Below are 18268 nucleotides of genomic sequence, written 5' to 3' on the forward strand. Positions count from 1 at the left end.
CTTTTTTGTGGAGAACTGCATAATACATTTATTTAGTTCATCACATTTAAGGTGTAGTAGTGTTGTATTGCAATACGCCTTTTTTTTTTCTTTTTTTTTTTTTTGAGATGGAGTCTCGCTCTGTGGTCCAGGCTGGAGTGCAGTGGCGCGATCTCCACTCACTGCAATCTCCGCCTCCCGGGTTCAAGCAATTTTCCTGACTCCCCGTCCCAAGTAGTTGGGATTACAGGCGCCCACCACCATGCCTGCCTAATTTTTGTATTTTTAGTAGAGACGGGGTTTCGCCATGTTGGTCAGGCTGTTCTCGAACTCCTGACCTCTGGTTATCTGCCTGCCTCAGCCTCCCAAAGTGCTGGGACTACAGGTGTAAGCCACCACACCCAACCTGCAGTATGACATTTTAAAGTGGTTTTTTTTTTTTTTTTTTATGTAAGAGATTGATCCTCAAACTGGGCTTTACAAATGTGGCAGGTAAGAGGTAGTGACTCTCAAACGTTCAAAGTTGTGTTTTGGTTTGGTTTGGTTTGGTTTTGCTTTCAAAGCACACAAACCAGTCCAATTTGAAAAACACAACTTTACAATAAATGAAGGAAACCTGTTCTCTGTGAGTATCTCAATTGTTAACGATTAGGCCTCACTGCAGGACAGGTTGCTACCACAAATTAGTCACATGTGAACAACAAACTGTCTTTATGAGCGTGAAGAGGCATTCTAAGTTGTAGCAGACGCCTGCTCTATGAGATGTTAATGGAGTGAAATCCTGGAGTATTACAGGTAAGCAGTTAGAGTGATGAACAAGGGCTTTATGGTTTCTATAAACAGAAATATAAAAACTTTGTATTTTTCTCAATTATATGTAATTAGTTAAGGTTTCAGGGTAACAAAGTATTGTGTCCCTTTTTTTACAAGCTTATGCTAATGAGGCTAGACTTCAGTATGTATATTCTGGCATTGATGAAAAATGTCTTAACAAAAAGAACTGCAAAGAGAATGAACTGCAAAAAGAATTGTATTTCAGATGTAAACACACATAATCTAGAAAGAATTCTTTTGGCCGGGCGCGGTGGCTCACGCCTGTAATCCCAGCACTTTGGGAGGCCGAGACGGGCAGATCACGAGGTCAGGAGATAGAGACCATCCTGGCTAACACGGTGAAACCCTGTCTCTACTAAAAAAAAAAAAAGTACAAAAAACTAGCCAGGCGAGGTGGTGGGCACCTGTAGTCCCAGCTACTCGGGAGGCTGAGGCAGGAGAATGGCGTGAACCCGGGAGGCGGAGCTTGTAGTGAGCCGAGTTGCACCACTGCACTCCAGCCTGGGTGACAGAGCAAAGACTCCGTCTCAAAAAAAAAAAAAAAAAAAAAAAAAAAGAAAAAGAAAAAGAATTCTTTTACATGTTCAGTTTTGAATAGGAGAACTTCTCTCCCCGATTCTCGGCATTTCCTGCTCTGTTCCTTCAGAAGCTTTAGAATTTCTTATTGAATTACACTTTGTTTTTTTGTAAGTGTCAATTTGAAATTTTAGCTAAAAATAGTATCATTTATTTTTCCTAACATGAAAATACCGAGATACATTTCAGGTGACACTCTTCGTGCTTTAGCTTTATTATATTGTACTTTTCAACAAACAGTAAGCTGTGAGAATACTTTTGTATTTGAATACATTTTTATTTTGTAATTGAAAGCCACCATCCTTGACATAACTATAACTCGATATTTGAAACTATGCTTTATGTGTGTGACTGTGCATTCGTGCATGTGAATTGATGGGAGAGCAGGGAACATAAAAAATGTTGAAGAGGAAGTGGTTTGAACTAACTGATTTGTTGTAGAGTCCCAAGGGGCAGGTATAATCTGCAAGCTGTCAGATTCCATTATGGGGACCGTTGCCATCAATCAGAACTGACATTTGTATATCAGAGGTTAGTATAACTAATTATATGTATGTTTATGGAATGTAAACCATGTGACATTTTAGATTTAATCTTTAAATTAAAACATTCATATAATTTATAAGCTTATTGGTTGACTGAGTATGTGATTATGTATTTTAGAGAGGAAGACAGTATTTCTTAAATCTTGCAAGCTGTTGCCTGGTCTACACCTATCATGTTAGAATGTGATTTGTAGCAATTCCAGGCTATTTTCACCACAGAAGATGTGCTAGGCAAGCATTCTTGAAGGTTGCTCTTTAGCTTAGTTAACAGATTCCTAACATTTTTTAACTAAATGTACCATATTTTATCAATTGTAAGATACATTTTGAAAGTATACTTGGTAGTGGCATTTGTTTTGTCTTGTTTTGTTTTGTTTTGTTTTCAGAGATGGAGTCTTGCCCTGTCTCCCAGGCTGGAGTGCAGTGGCATGATCACAGCTCAGTGCAGCCCGAAACTCCTGGGCTCAAGTGATCCTCCCACTTCAACCCCTTGTAGGACTACAGGCGTGTGCAACCACATCCAGTTAATTTTTATTTTTTTATTTTTCTAGAGGCGAGGTCTCACTATACTGCACAGGCTGGTGTCAAACTCCTAGCCTCAAGTCATCTTCCCACTTTGGCCTCCCAAAGTGCTGGGATTACAGGTGTGAGCCACTGCACACAGCTCAGTGGTATTTTTTCACTTTCTTAGTGACAATAAAATATGGTATAGCTGGAATCAGTGGCTCCTGAGATTTGATGATATATAATGTACTGTTGGATTTTAGTGGCTATGTTTTGATATTTTATCATTCTGGTTTTAAAAAAGTCACATATGTAATTTTACCATTTGTTCCCAGTTTACTACAGTCTACGTACTAAAAATTTCAAAATCAGTTTTAAATGTTATAAACACAAGAAAATATACTCTTATCTTTAAAATTTGTGTATTCCTTTTGATTCAAAATTTTAAATCTACGTTTTAGCCATGTGCTTCAAAGAAACAAATTGTTCCAATAGTCAAAATGACAAATTATTTAAAATTCAATATATCAGTATGACTTGCATAACTTCACATTAGCTATAATAAGATGAGTTAAACATACAACAGACTACTTTTATGCATCACAAACATGTTTGTGTCTTAAGCCAGATATGTATTCTCAATAATAAAAAAAAAAAAAAAAAAAAACCTTAGGACTCCATTTTATGTATAATGAAACAATTAAAATTGGAAGGTTTTAAGGATTAGGTGCATCATTGCCTAGCTAGTTTTTTTTCACTAAAGAAAAATTGAAGCATAGCTTCCAGTACACATTTGCTCTGACAGATCTTTGTTCAAGATCTTCTTCTACAAGTTTGTTCAAGAAGTTGAAACGTTTCCATAAAATGTCTTCTCTGTTCACACACACATTCTCTCTGCCTTCTTTCTCTGTTCACACACACATTCTCTCTCCCTCCTTATTTCTTTCTCTTCCTCTTAATTTCTCTAGTCCTCTCCCTGTCTTATTTACCCCCTCACACTAGCTCCTTCATTCTAAAATAATGACTATTTTGGTTTTGATTAACTTTTTGCTCTTGTTCAAGTACCAGTCTTTCAGTGAGATTGTTCAGAAACCCATAGTTGTATTATTGGCCTTCCTGATTTGTCTTAGTCATAAAGATATCATGGGCAAGCTTTGTCAAAAGTTTCAGTATATACAGAAAACTCTGTATATACTGTGTCTGGTGCTTTCTCTTCACTACCTTCTTGTTGACTTTATCCGAAGTGAAAATGAGGTTGAATTGGCACGACTATTTCTGACGTATTCATGCTATCATCAAGTGCGCTTTCTTCCCTAAGTGCTAACATGTGCCCCATAAACATGGAATATGAGATTTATCATAGGCCATCCCCAGCTATGGATGCTTTCGTTTTTGGGAAGAGACTTCTTGGCAAAGGAGAGAGTGGGAAAGGAGAAGGTGAAAAGTGATTATACTTAATATGAATTTTTTTTCCATGCTGTTGCATATAGTTTAGTAGTTTACTTATTTTTATTGTTCAGTATGTATTTTATTCCACTGTATAAATATATTACTTATTATTTTTCCATGTTATTGTTGATAGACATTTGGTTTGTTTTTGATTTTGGAGTATTTATAATATAATATTTATAATATATATGGCAATAAAAATTCTTATACATGTCTTTGGGTGCACATATATGTGTGTTTCTGTTGGGTATATAGTATATTAGGAAATGGAATTTCTGGGTCACAACGCATGCATATTTCAGCTTTACTAGATGTTACCAAGCAGTTTTTCAAAGTGGTTGTGTAAGTTTATATTCCACCGTCAGTTTAGGAGAGTTCTAGTTGCTCCACATCCTCTGTAAACATATCCTCTGGTATTTTCTATCATTCATTCTAACTTTTATGGTAGTTGTATAGTGATGTCACTTCTGTCTGACTGTCTGTCTGTTACTTTATCATTCCCCCCTTCTTTCTTGTGTTTTTTTATTAAATATGAAAAAAAAATTCATTATTTTCAATTAATTTTTTGGCTCCTGTGTTTACTGAATATTAAGCACTATAGCATAGTTATATACTATAGTAACATTTATATGTGCAGCTTAATGTTTGTTCCCAAGCTCACATATTGCATTTGTTATGTCTAGTTAGACAATTTGATTGTTACTTTTGACACATAGAGAATAATGTTTTGTTTGCAGATGTTTATCTTTAGGAAAGAAAAATTTATTTTTAGACTTTCTTTGACTTACAGTCAAATAGAAGAGATACACTGTTTTGGCACATGTGTAAGCCACACTCTTAAGAAGGTATAGAAAAATTTTTTTCTCCTTGGAATGATCCCTACTGCCACTTTTCTGTCTGTTCCCCCCTCCCCCTCCAAACCACTAGTTTGATTTCTTTCTCTTCATTCTGGCTCAGTTCTTTGTGAAGCCATGTTAATAACATTAATCATTTTTAATCTTTGCCTCTAATAACTACTTGTAGAGTAAAAATATGAATAAAATATATTTAGACCCTTTTTGTTGTTGTTGTTGTTGTTGTTACAAGCCCAGAACAGAAAGTTCAGATCCATAGCTCCATAGCTCTGGGGTCTAACACTGTAGCTGGTCATCTGCCTGTAATTGCTGCCTGGCTGACACAGTAAAAGTTCCTTCAACCTATTGAATCTTTGCATTTTCTGTTTCTTAAGGAGCATTAGATTAATTCAATCTAGTAATTTGTGGGGGGAAAAAGAACCAAATGTAAAATGCACAAACTCATTTATCTCGGAGGCATTATTTCACGAGAGGTTTTATGATCTCTCCCATAATTCTTTAGTTCAAAATTCAAAAAATTCCGTTTGGGACAAGTCTATGAATACGTGGATTTGGGTGAGATGTTCTTCATTCAGTGAAGCACTACCCTCTGGTGTGTTTGATATAGGGCTTGCTATAGTATTCAATTAGTAGATTATGCAACTAATCATTAAAAGTTCAGATTAAAATTTTTACTGTGCTTTTCTCTTCTCGTCCCCTCCTCAAGGAGGAATACACTTTATCTAGGATAAACAATAATGGAGTAGTCATTTAACAATTGTAGAAAATGAAATAGTGTAACTTTACTATATACAGCTGTAAGGAAAGTTTTTAATAATAATGTTTAAGATGAATTGGTTCTAGCAAGTCTTAGGTCCTTTGGTTTTGCTGTGAAATTAATGAGATTTAAAAATTAAATACACCAAATGTTTGGCATAATGGTGGTTTATAAACATCTCAACTATGCCATTTTCCCAGTGGACAGTCTAAAGTTGGAACAGTTTAGAATACTGATTTTTATATTGCCGAGGGATTAAGTACATGTACTGAGAGAAATTTAAGTTGACAGTAAAAATATTGACAGTTAACCCAGGCCCTAATGTAAGAGCAGATGGAAATGTCTTGCATGAGTTCCAATTCGTTAAGCAAATATGACACTTTATTTTCTAGTCATTTTAGTTCAGGGAACTGAAGTAGTAAAATAGTATTATAAATGAAGCCACTTCTTACTGTGCTGAAATTAAAGCATAGAAAACAAAATACTAGAAAGGATTTTTAAGATTTGGTGGTACAGGTTGAGCATCTCTAATTTGAAAATCTGAAATCCAAAATGCTTCAAGATCTAGAACTTTCTGAGTGCTGACATGATGCTCCAAGAAAATATTCACTGGAGCATTTGGATTTGGGATTTTCAAATTAGGAATAGTTTCTGATATCTGAAAGTTTTGATTTTATAATTTGTTACCACATTTTTTCTCTGCAAATTAATAAGAAAGGGCTGGCATACTATTCTAAGTTGGTGGTGAGGTAGATAGCTTTGTAATTGTTAAATTACACATTATTGTAATTTAATAATCTACTTTGTACCTCTCCTAATATTTACTAATAACTAGCTAGTTTTATATTTTAATGTGCCATTAATTTAAAGTTTAGGAGAATTATGGTGTCTTTTTGTTTTACAATACATGGGCATGTTTTTCAATGAAAAGCACTGTTAGTAAGTGATCTCTGGGTATATTTATGATACTATATCTCAGGTTATTTTTAATCTGTCATTATCCAAAGGTAGATTATCAGTAGAGTGAATTGTTGATTTTTCTTTCTTTCCTTTTAATGCTTTCATCATTTTTTAGTCTCTTTTCAAATAAAGAACATTATCAGTATATGCTACTTTAAAAAATAGTGTTCTTTTTTTTTTCATTGTAAGATACTTTTTTTTTTTTTTTAAAGTGTGTATTTTGTATACTTTGCCCTACAATTCACTGGCAAATGACCTTCAGTGAGCTTAAACTGCCTAATATCACAGCTTAAAGAGAGTTCGTCTTGAAATGACTGTTGTCTATAGTAAATTAGATATAATTCTAGGCTATTCTAAACACTTTTTATTTGATTTATATAGAGGTGGCCAAAATATTTCTTTCTGAATATCACAGTTCAATTTTAAATAACCTATGTAACTTTTCCTCTTTTAAAATTTGTCTTATCTTATAGATGCTTGTGACCACACCGGAAAAATGGGATGTAGTGACAAGAAAGAGTGTTGGAGATGTAGCTCTTTCCCAGATTGTAAAGCTCCTTATTCTTGATGAAGTTCATTTGCTGCATGAAGATAGAGGACCAGTATTAGAAAGCATAGTTGCCCGTACTTTACGGCAGGTAAGAGGAAGTTATTTATAAGCTTATTTTGAAGGGATAAATATGTTTTTCAACTTAAAATGTAGCATTCTAAGGAAATATTAATATGCATTGTTCATGGGAATTAACATAATTGTAGTATGGAGAAAACTTTAGCTATTTTATTTTCATAATAAAAGTCCCCTATCTTTTTTTATTCCAAATTGTATTTTATTGCAGTGTCTTTAATTAAACAGAACAAATGTAAGGAAACTTTCATTGTAGACCTGTGTTACAAAGCTAAATCTACTGTTGACATAATCTTCATATTTTTAAAAGGGGGAATGTGCCTGTTGTCCGTAGTTTTAGACCTCATTGGCTATTCATAAATAGTCCAAACCAAAATTGGTAAATTCCTAATGCCAAGAGTCTTAAGATATTTTCTGTCAACCATTCTTTTCATTAAATGAAAAGACAGGATATCTTATAATATTCATGAGTTTTTAACTGATGTTTTCTTGTAGATTGTACATATATAGAAAGTAGATGAACACTTATTTTTTGACCTAATCAAGAACTCTAGTTTCTTGACTCCTCATTTATTGTCTTGTATTCATATTCTCTTGCCTTTATTTTCTTCCGAAATAGCTGAGACTCCATGACTAATTATTTATCTTCTTAATAACTTTACTTACTTATCCCCTGAGCACCTGACAAAATTACAACAGTGACTCAATTGAGCCATGTCTGTACTTCCAGCCAGATTGCTGATTACCAGTGGGAAAGATTGCTAGAGATGCTGACTGGCATCAGTGTACCTTCATAGACTGTGATTTAGAGTAGACATTCCTAGACTACATTCACATGGATCCTTGGGATTACCTTGTAACTTCTAAGCAGCTTTTTTTCTGTGTCCCTAATGTGACCCTTTTCAAGCTTCACCAGTTCCCTTTTTCACTCTTCATCACCCTGTCATGCCTTATTCTTACACAACAGTGTTTTGTACTGAAAGGGAAATACAGTCCCTCGTTCTTGAACTCTCTCAATTTCCATTCCTTTTCCTTCCTCTCCCTAAACAGGAAAATGCCCAGAATAAGGGGTGGAATGAAGGGTATGCTTCATTCATACCCTTCATTCCACCCCTTATTCGTTTCTCAGAGGTCCTTTCTCCCCTTGCCTTGGACCCCATTTCTTTCACTCTATAAGCTACCCCTTTTCTTTCTCCTGTGTCTTTTAAGTTCTTTCTCAGTGGGCACTGTCTTTTTGGCTTAAAAGGATTGCAAAGTCCCTTCTGTCTTTACTAAAAAATTTCCTTAAGCCTATCCCTCACCACCACCTAGTGTCTGGAAATATTAATCTCGATTCAGTTTCCCTTTTGACTAAACCACTGCAGTCTGGTCATTGCTCAAACATAGGTAATAAAATGTTTTTACCAAGATCACCAGTTACTGAAAGATAGTTTTCAAACCTATTTTTTTTTTTTTAACTTTTGATTCTACTCGTTTTTGATGCTTAGTACTACTGATTGTTTCCTCAATCTTGAAACTCTTTGCCCTTTGACTCTGTGATACCACCCTGTCCTGGTTACTTTCACTTGTGTTTTTTGGTTTGTTGGTTGGTTTTTGTAGCTACTGTTTCTCAGCCTTCCTTGCTTCTTCCCTGTTCTCAATCTGGAAATGTTTATTGTTTATGTTCTCTAAGACTCTGTCACTTGCCATCTTCTCTCTTTATTCTAAATATTTACTCTAGGGAAAACCACTTCTCTACCCATCTTACCTAAATTATGTACGTATAATATGTGTATGATGTGTATGCGTGTGTGTGTGTGTGTATATATATATATAACCCAGTTGTATATTTTGACTCTGATATCCCATAGACATCTTTTGCCCATAAACATGTAAGAACTCTTGTCATCTTCCCTATATACCTAGATATGGTATCGTAATCTACTTGATTCCGAAGCCAGAACCCTAGGAGTCATAGTCAAATTTTCCTTCTTCCTTAATACTTTCTTCCATCCCAATATCTAATTAGATATCAATTCTTTATATTTTATTCTAAATACCTCTGATTCAGATTCAAGTGGAAATGTAAAGAAGTAGGTACAATAAGTGACATAATGTATTTTTTAAAAGTTTGAAAGTGTTTGTTTTTTATTTTATACATTCACCATAAAATTCTAGATGTATTAATGATTTGTTTCAAACGGAGCTCCCAGTTCAATGAAGAAAACATAGGAGAGTTTTTTTTTTTTTTTTTAAATCTTGTTGGGGGAGTTCTATGCAATATGCAAAACTGGAGAAGTTATGAAGGAAACCTGTGTCACATTTGGATGCATAACTATTTTAAAATTCTGATCAGTAAAACACACCCCTAAAATTTTAAATGTGAGACCAAATAACAAATTATTTGCAACACAGAAAACAACTTTTTAATATCATTTATATTTAATAGGTTTCTATAAATTAATAAGAAAAATAATCTTAATTGGAAGGAGCATTTTACAGTAGAAAAAATTATTGAGAAATATTTAAAAGGTGCTTAAAAAGAATATGAATCAGTATGAGACATTTCTGTTCTATTACATTAACAAAAATAAAAACAGAATGGAATTTGAAAGCATCCAGCAAAATCAATGCTATGTTTTCACTTCTGTATATCTAACTGTGGAAATAATAGCACAAATTTATAAAGATATAGTAATACCAGTATTCATTGAAGCTCTTTTTTTAATACAAAATATTTCGGTAATACCTTGAATATTCAATAATAGAAGAAATTATTTAATGAATTATAGTATATTTATGCAATAAAATGCTGCTTTGCCGCCTTTTAAAAAAGTGAGAATGAACTCTGTGCTCTTATTTATATTCAGGGAGCTATACCATAACAATCTATACATTCCACATTTATTTATGTGAACTGGGCTTAAAAGATGTTATATTATTCACTGAAAAAGCAAGCTGTTCTGTATGTATAGCACAATCCCATTTGTGTAAGAAAAACTTGCAGTATATTTATGTTTTTATTCATTCATTCATTCAGGTAATGAACATTTATTAAGCACCTACACATGTACCAGCTACATAGTTCTAAATGCTGTAGATAAACAAAACAAAGTTCTTGCTTACACTTAGATTTTAGGCTGGTGTAGAATTGGGTGCATATACATGAAAAGATAGGCAACAAGTTGAAGAGTGGTTTCTTTTCTTTCTTTTTCAATTTCAACTTTTATTTTAGATACAGGGGTACATGTGCAAGTTTGTTACATGGGTATATTGCATGATGCTGAAGTTTGGATGTCATTCTTCATAGAATTAGGAAAAACTATTCTAAAATTAATATAGAACCAAAAAAAGAGGCCAAATAGCCAAAGCAATCCTAAGCAAAAAGTACTATAAAAGAGACATCACACTACCCACCTTCAAACTATACTATAAAGCTACAGTAACCAAAACATCATGGTACTGGTACAAAAACAGACAAACAGACCAATGGAACAGAATAGAAAACTCAGAAATAAAGCCACATACCTACAACCATCTGATCCTCAACAATACCGACAAAAATAAGCAGTGAGGAAAGGACTCCCTATTTAATAAATAATGCTGAGGTAACTGGTTAGCCATATGCAGAAGAATGTAAGTGGACCTTGACCTTTCCCTATATACAAAAATTAACTCAAGATGGATTAAAGATTTAAATGTAAGACCTCAAACTGTAAAAATCCTACAAGAAAATCTAGGAAACACCATTCTTGACATTGGCCTTGGCAAGGAATTTTTAGCTAAGTCCCTAAAAGCAACTGTAACAAAACCAAAAATTGACAGGTGGGACCTAATTAAACTAAAAAGTGGGAGATGGCAATTGCAACAAAAACAAAATTTGACAAGTAGGACCTAATTAAAAAGTGGTTTCTTCTGTAGAAATGGAATTGTAGAAGTATTTGGGACTTGTTTACTTTTTACCACATAAATTAAAAATATGTGTATATGTACACACATACAGAAAACACAAAGGGTTGAAATTTTCAAAGCCGATTTATAAAAAACAGCTTTTAACTAAAATCCATTTTAAGAGCAGTTTTTAAATGCAGGTCGTTATCAGACACGGATGAAGTATGGAGAAGTCTGAAACTACCATCTCTATTCTCCAGGTCCATTTTTCCTACAAGGCATGTGCTCTGGCCCACATGTTATACATGAGGTCTCATAAAAGAAGCATGCAAGGCATGATTTACACAAAGGAGAGCTAGTCTGATTATGAAATGTTTTGGTTTTATGCCCTGATACTTAACTTAGTGATGTCTTTCAAGGAGCCACGCTATAACAATCCATACACCACATTTATTTGCAGCGAGCCACCTACAGAGACCATGTCCATCCAGCAAAGATAAGGACTTTCTGTAACTACAGAACATTAGAGGCCAAGTAAATATCATTAGTATATTTTCCAAGAGGTCTGTCATTCATGTTTACAAAGGATTTTACTGTTACAGTACATCTTTCTCTCCTGTGCATCCCCAGTAGGAAAAGAAAACAGATTGTAGTCTTAGTGCTAATCCTTTCTGTATGTATGTACAAAGACACATAGATATAACGTTATATATCATAATATTTTTAAGCAGGCATTATAACCTTAGAAAGTTTACAAATAATTTTGTAAATTGTTTATAAATGTATAATTTTTATTTAAAATATAAATTGTAAATAGTATAGTTTCTATATAAAATCCATGAATGTTATACACTATATCAAACTATATGTTATCAGTTTATTATGTATTATATGCAGTATATTATATAAATATATAGTATAACAATATATGATATAAGTGTATATCATATATATTATAGATGTATAATAATTTCATCTTCACATTGTCATCTGTATATTATAATCAAATTCCAATTACATAGTTTTGTACCACTTTGCCCATAAACCTTTGCTGACTTGCTGTTTGTTATCTTAAGAAAAATGGTCAAATTGTTTAGCTGGACATTAAAAACTATTAAAGCCCTTCTGTCTAATTTTAACTTCTACATCTTTATCACCTACCAAAGGTTCCAGTAACACAAAACTATTTGATCTTTTCCCTACTTCCTTTTAAATATCATTGACCCTCTTTTAAAAACGAAACTAATCTAACTTGAGGCAGAATGTGTTGTTGGTTGTGACATAAGGATTGTAAATGCCAAATTATATAATGCCTTCTTTTTTTGTAACTCCACCCATCCATCTATTGAAAATTTACTGTTCTTTTGAATCCATCAAATGCCACTTCTATGATGTGTTTCCTAGTTCCTGAATCAGAAGGAATTACACCTTTTCTGTGTTTTCTTTGCACTCCCTTTTTTTAAAACATATTTTTAACGCTTATGATGATCTTCCTTATAATTTCACAACTTACTATAGTGAATTCTTCTTCATCTAAATGACTCACTAGAATTCAGCTTCCTTGACAGATTTGTTTGTGTGAATCTTTTCATATTTTAAAGTATTAGTACAATGCTCATAGTTATTTTGAAATATTACAAAGTTCCTTGTGTTTACCAAATGTTCCCAGTAGATGGCACATCACATCACACTTCAACATTTGTAACTAATGTAGAAGCGCCTTCGGAAGCTATTGGAAGGCAATGTAGATTTTGTTCAGGTTCTGAACTTGCATGGTGATGTTAGGGACTAAATTCTTAACACACTTGGCATGATTGGGAGAAATTTGGAAAAGATGAAAGTATAAGAAATCTTAAATCTATTTTATTTAACAACATGAACTAATAATTATCTTAACCTACTTTTAGTAAGTAGGGAGATTTTATCAGAACTAAATTTTATGTGAAGGAAAACATCACAGAAATATACTGTCTAATCTTGAGCTAATGATAGGGGAAAAGCTGTAAATTTTTAACTTTTTGTAATTGTCAATAATTAATACTTTTAAGGTAAATAGGTATAGTGTATAGACTTCAAGGTTTGGCTTAGACATAACATTCCAGGTTATTTGTATTTCAAATAAAGTGTTTCTCACATAGATTTAACTATATTAAATAACTATATTATAATTATACTTTTAGATTTAAAAATATGGTTGTTTTAAAATGGATTTTAGCAGAAAATGTCTAGTGTTTGCCAGAGTATTGTGTCTTTAACATCAAACAACCTTAAAAATATATTCTGTAACTCTTGTGTTTTACGTGATGATTTTAAAACCAAATATCATTTTCATTTCCTTCCAAATCACCACTAGTACTACATAGAACTGTGAGATAATTAGTCATTCTAATTACTCTATGTTGTGAAAGAGGTTTCTTTAAAAATAGGTCTGGCGATTATTTCCCCTTACTTAGGGTTCCTTGCTTTTGATGGGATTTGGTTTGGGGTTTTGCCAATATCTGTAAGATTTCTTCAGTGAAAACAAATTTATAAAAAGATACTGTATATGTTTTGTTACTTTAATTTTTACCCATCTCTACTTCTTTTATTCCTCCCTTGTTATGTTTCTGCAAATAGTCTCTGCATGTGTGGATCTATGTCTTATTCAGTACTGCATCCCTAGTGCCTGCAGATTAGATCCTAACCCAGTGTTGATGGATGGATGACTCTGAAAGTATTATTCACATTGGACTACTTTGCTTATACCCATTGAATCTCCTAGACTGAGCAAAATTAGCAGCTTACTCAGAAAATCATACTGATATATTTTAATTACCAAATGAATGCAAGTTTTTGGCCATCGCTTGTTTTTATCTTTTTAGGTATGTTCCATCATAATCAGATAATATAGCCTATCTGATTTTCAGTTTTTGGAATTTACTGAGTTTTTTGTGACCTAAAAATATATTTAGTTGTCACAAAGTTCTTAATTCCCATTGCATTTTTATTTTTATTCATTTATTTATTTTTGAAACAGAATTTTACTGTGTCACCCATGTTGGAGCGCAGTGACACGATCATATGGGCTCCAGTGATCCTCCCACCTCAGCCTCCTGAGTAGCTGGGACTACAAATGTGTGCCACCACACCAGTTACTTTTTTTTTTTTTGGTAGAGATGGGGTTTTGCCATGTTGCCCAGGCTTGTCTCAAACTCCTGGGCTCAAGCAAGCTGCCCACCTTGCCTCCCAAAGTGCTGGGATTACAGGTGTGAGCCAACACACTCACCCCTTGTGTGTATTTTTAATTATAGTGGGTATGGAATTTTATTATGTATCTGTTAAATCAAGCTTGTGAATTATGGGCTAGACAGTCTTACATGATAGGACCGTCAATTGACCTCTATACTCGTCTCTGTCTAGAGCTTTTAGAAGTCCTATTAGTAGGATAAATGATAATTTTTTTGGTTAAAATAATTTAAATAACCCACATTTAATTAAAATAATCCATATAGGTTGAATCCACACAGAGTATGATAAGGATTCTTGGACTGTCTGCAACTTTACCTAACTACCTCGACGTTGCCACATTTTTACATGTTAATCCATACATTGGACTTTTCTTCTTTGATGGGCGTTTTCGACCAGTACCTCTTGGACAGACATTTTTGGGGATTAAATGTACAAATAAGGTAAATACTCATTTTAATTCTTATCTAAAAATTTTTGTTGACTTATTATTGAATACTTGTTTGGGGTTAGAGACTCCAAAAGACCATTTCAGTCTTTTGACATAACATTCCAGCATATTTCCAGCATATTTCTTCAACTATTTGTAGTAGAGTAAGTCCTCCTACAGAAAGTACCTTGTCATAGTTTGCATTGCTGTTTTCAATGTGTGTTACATATTTTCAGTTGTTAAAAGTTTTAAAAAGTTATTTTGAAGTGAAATGATTGAAGAGCATTGTGAAATAATAAAAACTGTAATTAAACAAGCATTTAATAGAAATAATAGTACCTCATATAAAATTGAAAAATAATTTCATAGTAGCAACCATCAAGGAAGGTGTTCCATTTAACTTATAATGTTCTATAATTACCTTAATTATTATAGATATAAGTGGCATTTCTAAAATTCTATGCTTTAAAAAGCTTATCTAATTTTAAAATTAGTACTACCTATATTATTCACACTATTAGGGTGCTTATTATAGACTTATTTTATAATAAGGGAAACATCGCTTAAAATTTAAACATTTATCATGCTATTCAACAACACCTGTTTTTTGTGTAGAAGAAATAGTTTTAGGAAAATATTTACAGGCCTTTTGAGATTTTTACTAAAAGAGAACAAGATAGAATCATACATTACTATGTCAACCTTAGTCTTTAATGTATTACAGTCACTTCTTGTCTAAAAACAATTTTATTAGTAAAATAGAGCCATTTTTACCTTACACTATTATAAGTAAAATATTCACCTAAAAATATCCAAAGTGACTGTTACTATAATACAACAGTTAATGTCCTGTAACTGCATTGCATGAAAGTAAGGTATCTTTAGAATTCTTGGGAGTCATTTCAGACTTGTGCACAAAGGAAGAGTTTATGATATACAATTATGCATATTTTAAGCTTCTTAATTGTTTCAAGTGCTGCTTTTCAGCAATGTTTGCTGCTTGTTTTTTTCAGTTGTTTCAATATAATTTGATTATTTAGTTCATTTTCGATATATCAGTAGGATAGATGTAGAACTGCATCGTTTATAGTTTTAGAATGTTTTCAGCTTTATAATTTAAATGATAAGCAGATGGTTATCACAGAGAGATGTAAAGAGAAGAAAATTGTTTCACATGCTTGTCAGCCGTCTTAAACTTTATTTTCTTTCAGTTGCATCATACAAATTGGTAAATCACCTAAAACTAATTAAATCCAAAGTATATTTCACTACAGTACATTACCATCATAATCATGAAAGGAATGGGAGAATGGTGTGAGTGTTATGCCTAATTTGGAATAATGGCTTTGATCAGAAATGAATCCAAAGTACAATGAAACAGTTGTTGGGAGTTTTGTCTTTTGTAGGGGGTGGGGATTGTTTTTAAATTATTCGTGGGGAGTAAATTATCCTATGATCACCTCATCCTACTTAACTATAAGTCATAAGAGTTCCAATATTTTAAAGTGTTTACCTTAATGAAACAAAAAATCCAAATCACTGTCATTTTAGATGTACATGATGCTTTTCATCCTCCTCTAAACTCTTACTAATACATGTTAAGTGGAGAGATAATAGGCTGGGTCACATGCCTGCTCCTTTGGGTTAGTCACCTTACTTTTAGGTTAGAAGCTTTCTCATCATTAATAAGGAATATGAGACCCTTTTAAATTTTTTTAAATTGATACATAGTAGATTTACATATTTTCTGGGCATATGTGGGCATAATACATTCATAATTATATGAATACATTGATAATGATATGAATGTATTAACTTATCACATGAAAATCTTTAGTCAAATCTATTTGACTGAATATCAGATCAGTTAAATTGGGATATCCATCACCTTAAATACTTAGAGACCCTTTCTTAGTTCATAAATTTTGTATTAGATTTCCAATTAATCTGAAAAATGTTTCTGTAGAAGCATTCTGAATAGCATCCTCTCTCAGTATACATTACAGAAATAGTGTGTTACCGTATGTTTCAGCTCTGTGTGCCATTTGACACTTGATCCGTAGTGTTCTCGTAACATTGAGAATCATACAGGAAAGGTGTGCTGTATGGTTTATATAGTGAAATACAAGGAAAATAGCCTGGAGAATGGGCTTCTCGGAAAAGCAGAGAGAACTTTAAAAATTATCCTAGAATATTTGTAAGTAACAAAAATATCCTTAAAGATATTGTATTTTAAAAACTTGGTGGGTTTAGAAAGTTAGTACTCAGAAACTATTATCTGAGTTATTCTATTTGTACTTTTAAGTTGCATTGCATTTTTTTTTGTGGATTGTTATATGTTATATGTTTGTAAGGAATTTGTTACCTCTGCATTCTAGGTAGTCTGAAAATTTAAAAAAATGCATTGTAATTGGCAAAATTTTATTTGTAGTTAGAAAGTTTATAATTGTTTCATCTGATTTTTTTTAATGTTTTAAAATCTTTAAGATGCAGCAGTTGAATAACATGGATGAAGTATGTTATGAAAATGTTTTGAAGCAAGTAAAGGCTGGACACCAGGTACACTTGGTTTATTTTATCCTGCTTTTAGAGAGTGCTTAGTGATAAAAATTATTAATTTTTAGGCTCTTCAGAAGAAAATTTTTCTTTAATTCTGAGGCAGTGACTCAGAGGTTCTAATTATTAATAACTGCTTTAGCCCAATGGGTAAGTCATAAAAATATTCATAGATATTATCCCAATATTGATAGGTCATGCTATTTTGTTTGCCATTTTTAATTTTAAATATTATATTCTTACTGTTTTCATGAAGCAATATCAATTGAGATGTTATATATATAATAAAGTTTTGTATTGTTTGATGGTGCTTAGAAATTAAGCACTTTTATTCTTTAATTCTCCATTGTTCAGTATACTCACATCAAGATCGTTAAAGACAAAGTGAAGTGATAATAATTGCTTAAATAAAAATTGGCCACTTCCCAATTGTTCATGGTTCTTTGAATAACTTTATTATGTCATTTCTTAAAACAGAGTGAGCCTTTTATGACATGTAAAGTGTTTTCCTGGCCCTTAGGTTTTTAAATTCCTTTTAAGAGTAGTGAAACCTCTTTTTCCCAGACTAAATCTTGTTTGCAACTCCAGTATACAAAATAAATCAAAAGTGATTTGGACTTGAGAGCATGGAACACTGCCTCCTTGAACATTGGAATACTGAGCATTCATGAGGCATTTTTTCTATTTTTAGGAAATAGTTTTAAAATCACATTCATAACTAATCTCTGGAGATTGTGCTTGGTTTTAATAATAACTTTTTAGGAAATCACAAGTATTTTAAGTTGTATACTAGCAATAATAATGGTTGCTAACCTTTTCTAGTTCTTCATAAATGTATGAAACTGATAAGATTATCTTATACTTACTAATTGAATTTTCTCAGCAACCTATGAGGCAGGTACTATTTTTTTTTCTTTTTTAAATTTTTTATTATACTTTAAGTTCTAGGGTACATGTGCACAACGTGCAGGTCTGTTACATATGTATACATGTGTCATGTTGGTGTGCTGCACCCATCAACTCATCAGCACCCATCAACTAGCCATTTACATCAGGCATAACTCCCAATGCCATCCCTCCCCCCTCCCCCCTCCCCACAATAGG

General features: G+C 32.8%; 1 protein-coding gene across 8 annotated transcripts in view; it reads left to right on the forward strand.

Moving 5' to 3' along the window:
* The window catches only part of ASCC3 (activating signal cointegrator 1 complex subunit 3), a 372625-nt gene that overhangs the window by 156315 nt on the left and 198042 nt on the right, over positions 1-18268 (forward strand). For all 8 annotated transcript variants that reach the window (XR_012433590.1, XM_005552273.4, XM_074037396.1 and 5 more), the window contains 3 exons: positions 6932-7096; positions 14445-14621; positions 17096-17167. Coding sequence is in view for 7 of the 8 variants with exons in the window: in XM_005552273.4 (XP_005552330.3) it covers positions 6932-7096; positions 14445-14621; positions 17096-17167 (414 nt within the window). In the remaining variant the exon portion in view is untranslated. The remainder of the gene's footprint in view (positions 1-6931; positions 7097-14444; positions 14622-17095; positions 17168-18268) is intronic.

This window comes from Macaca fascicularis, chromosome 4 (genome assembly GCF_037993035.2).
Source record: "Macaca fascicularis isolate 582-1 chromosome 4, T2T-MFA8v1.1".
In the NCBI taxonomy this organism is placed as follows: Eukaryota; Metazoa; Chordata; class Mammalia; order Primates; family Cercopithecidae; genus Macaca; species Macaca fascicularis.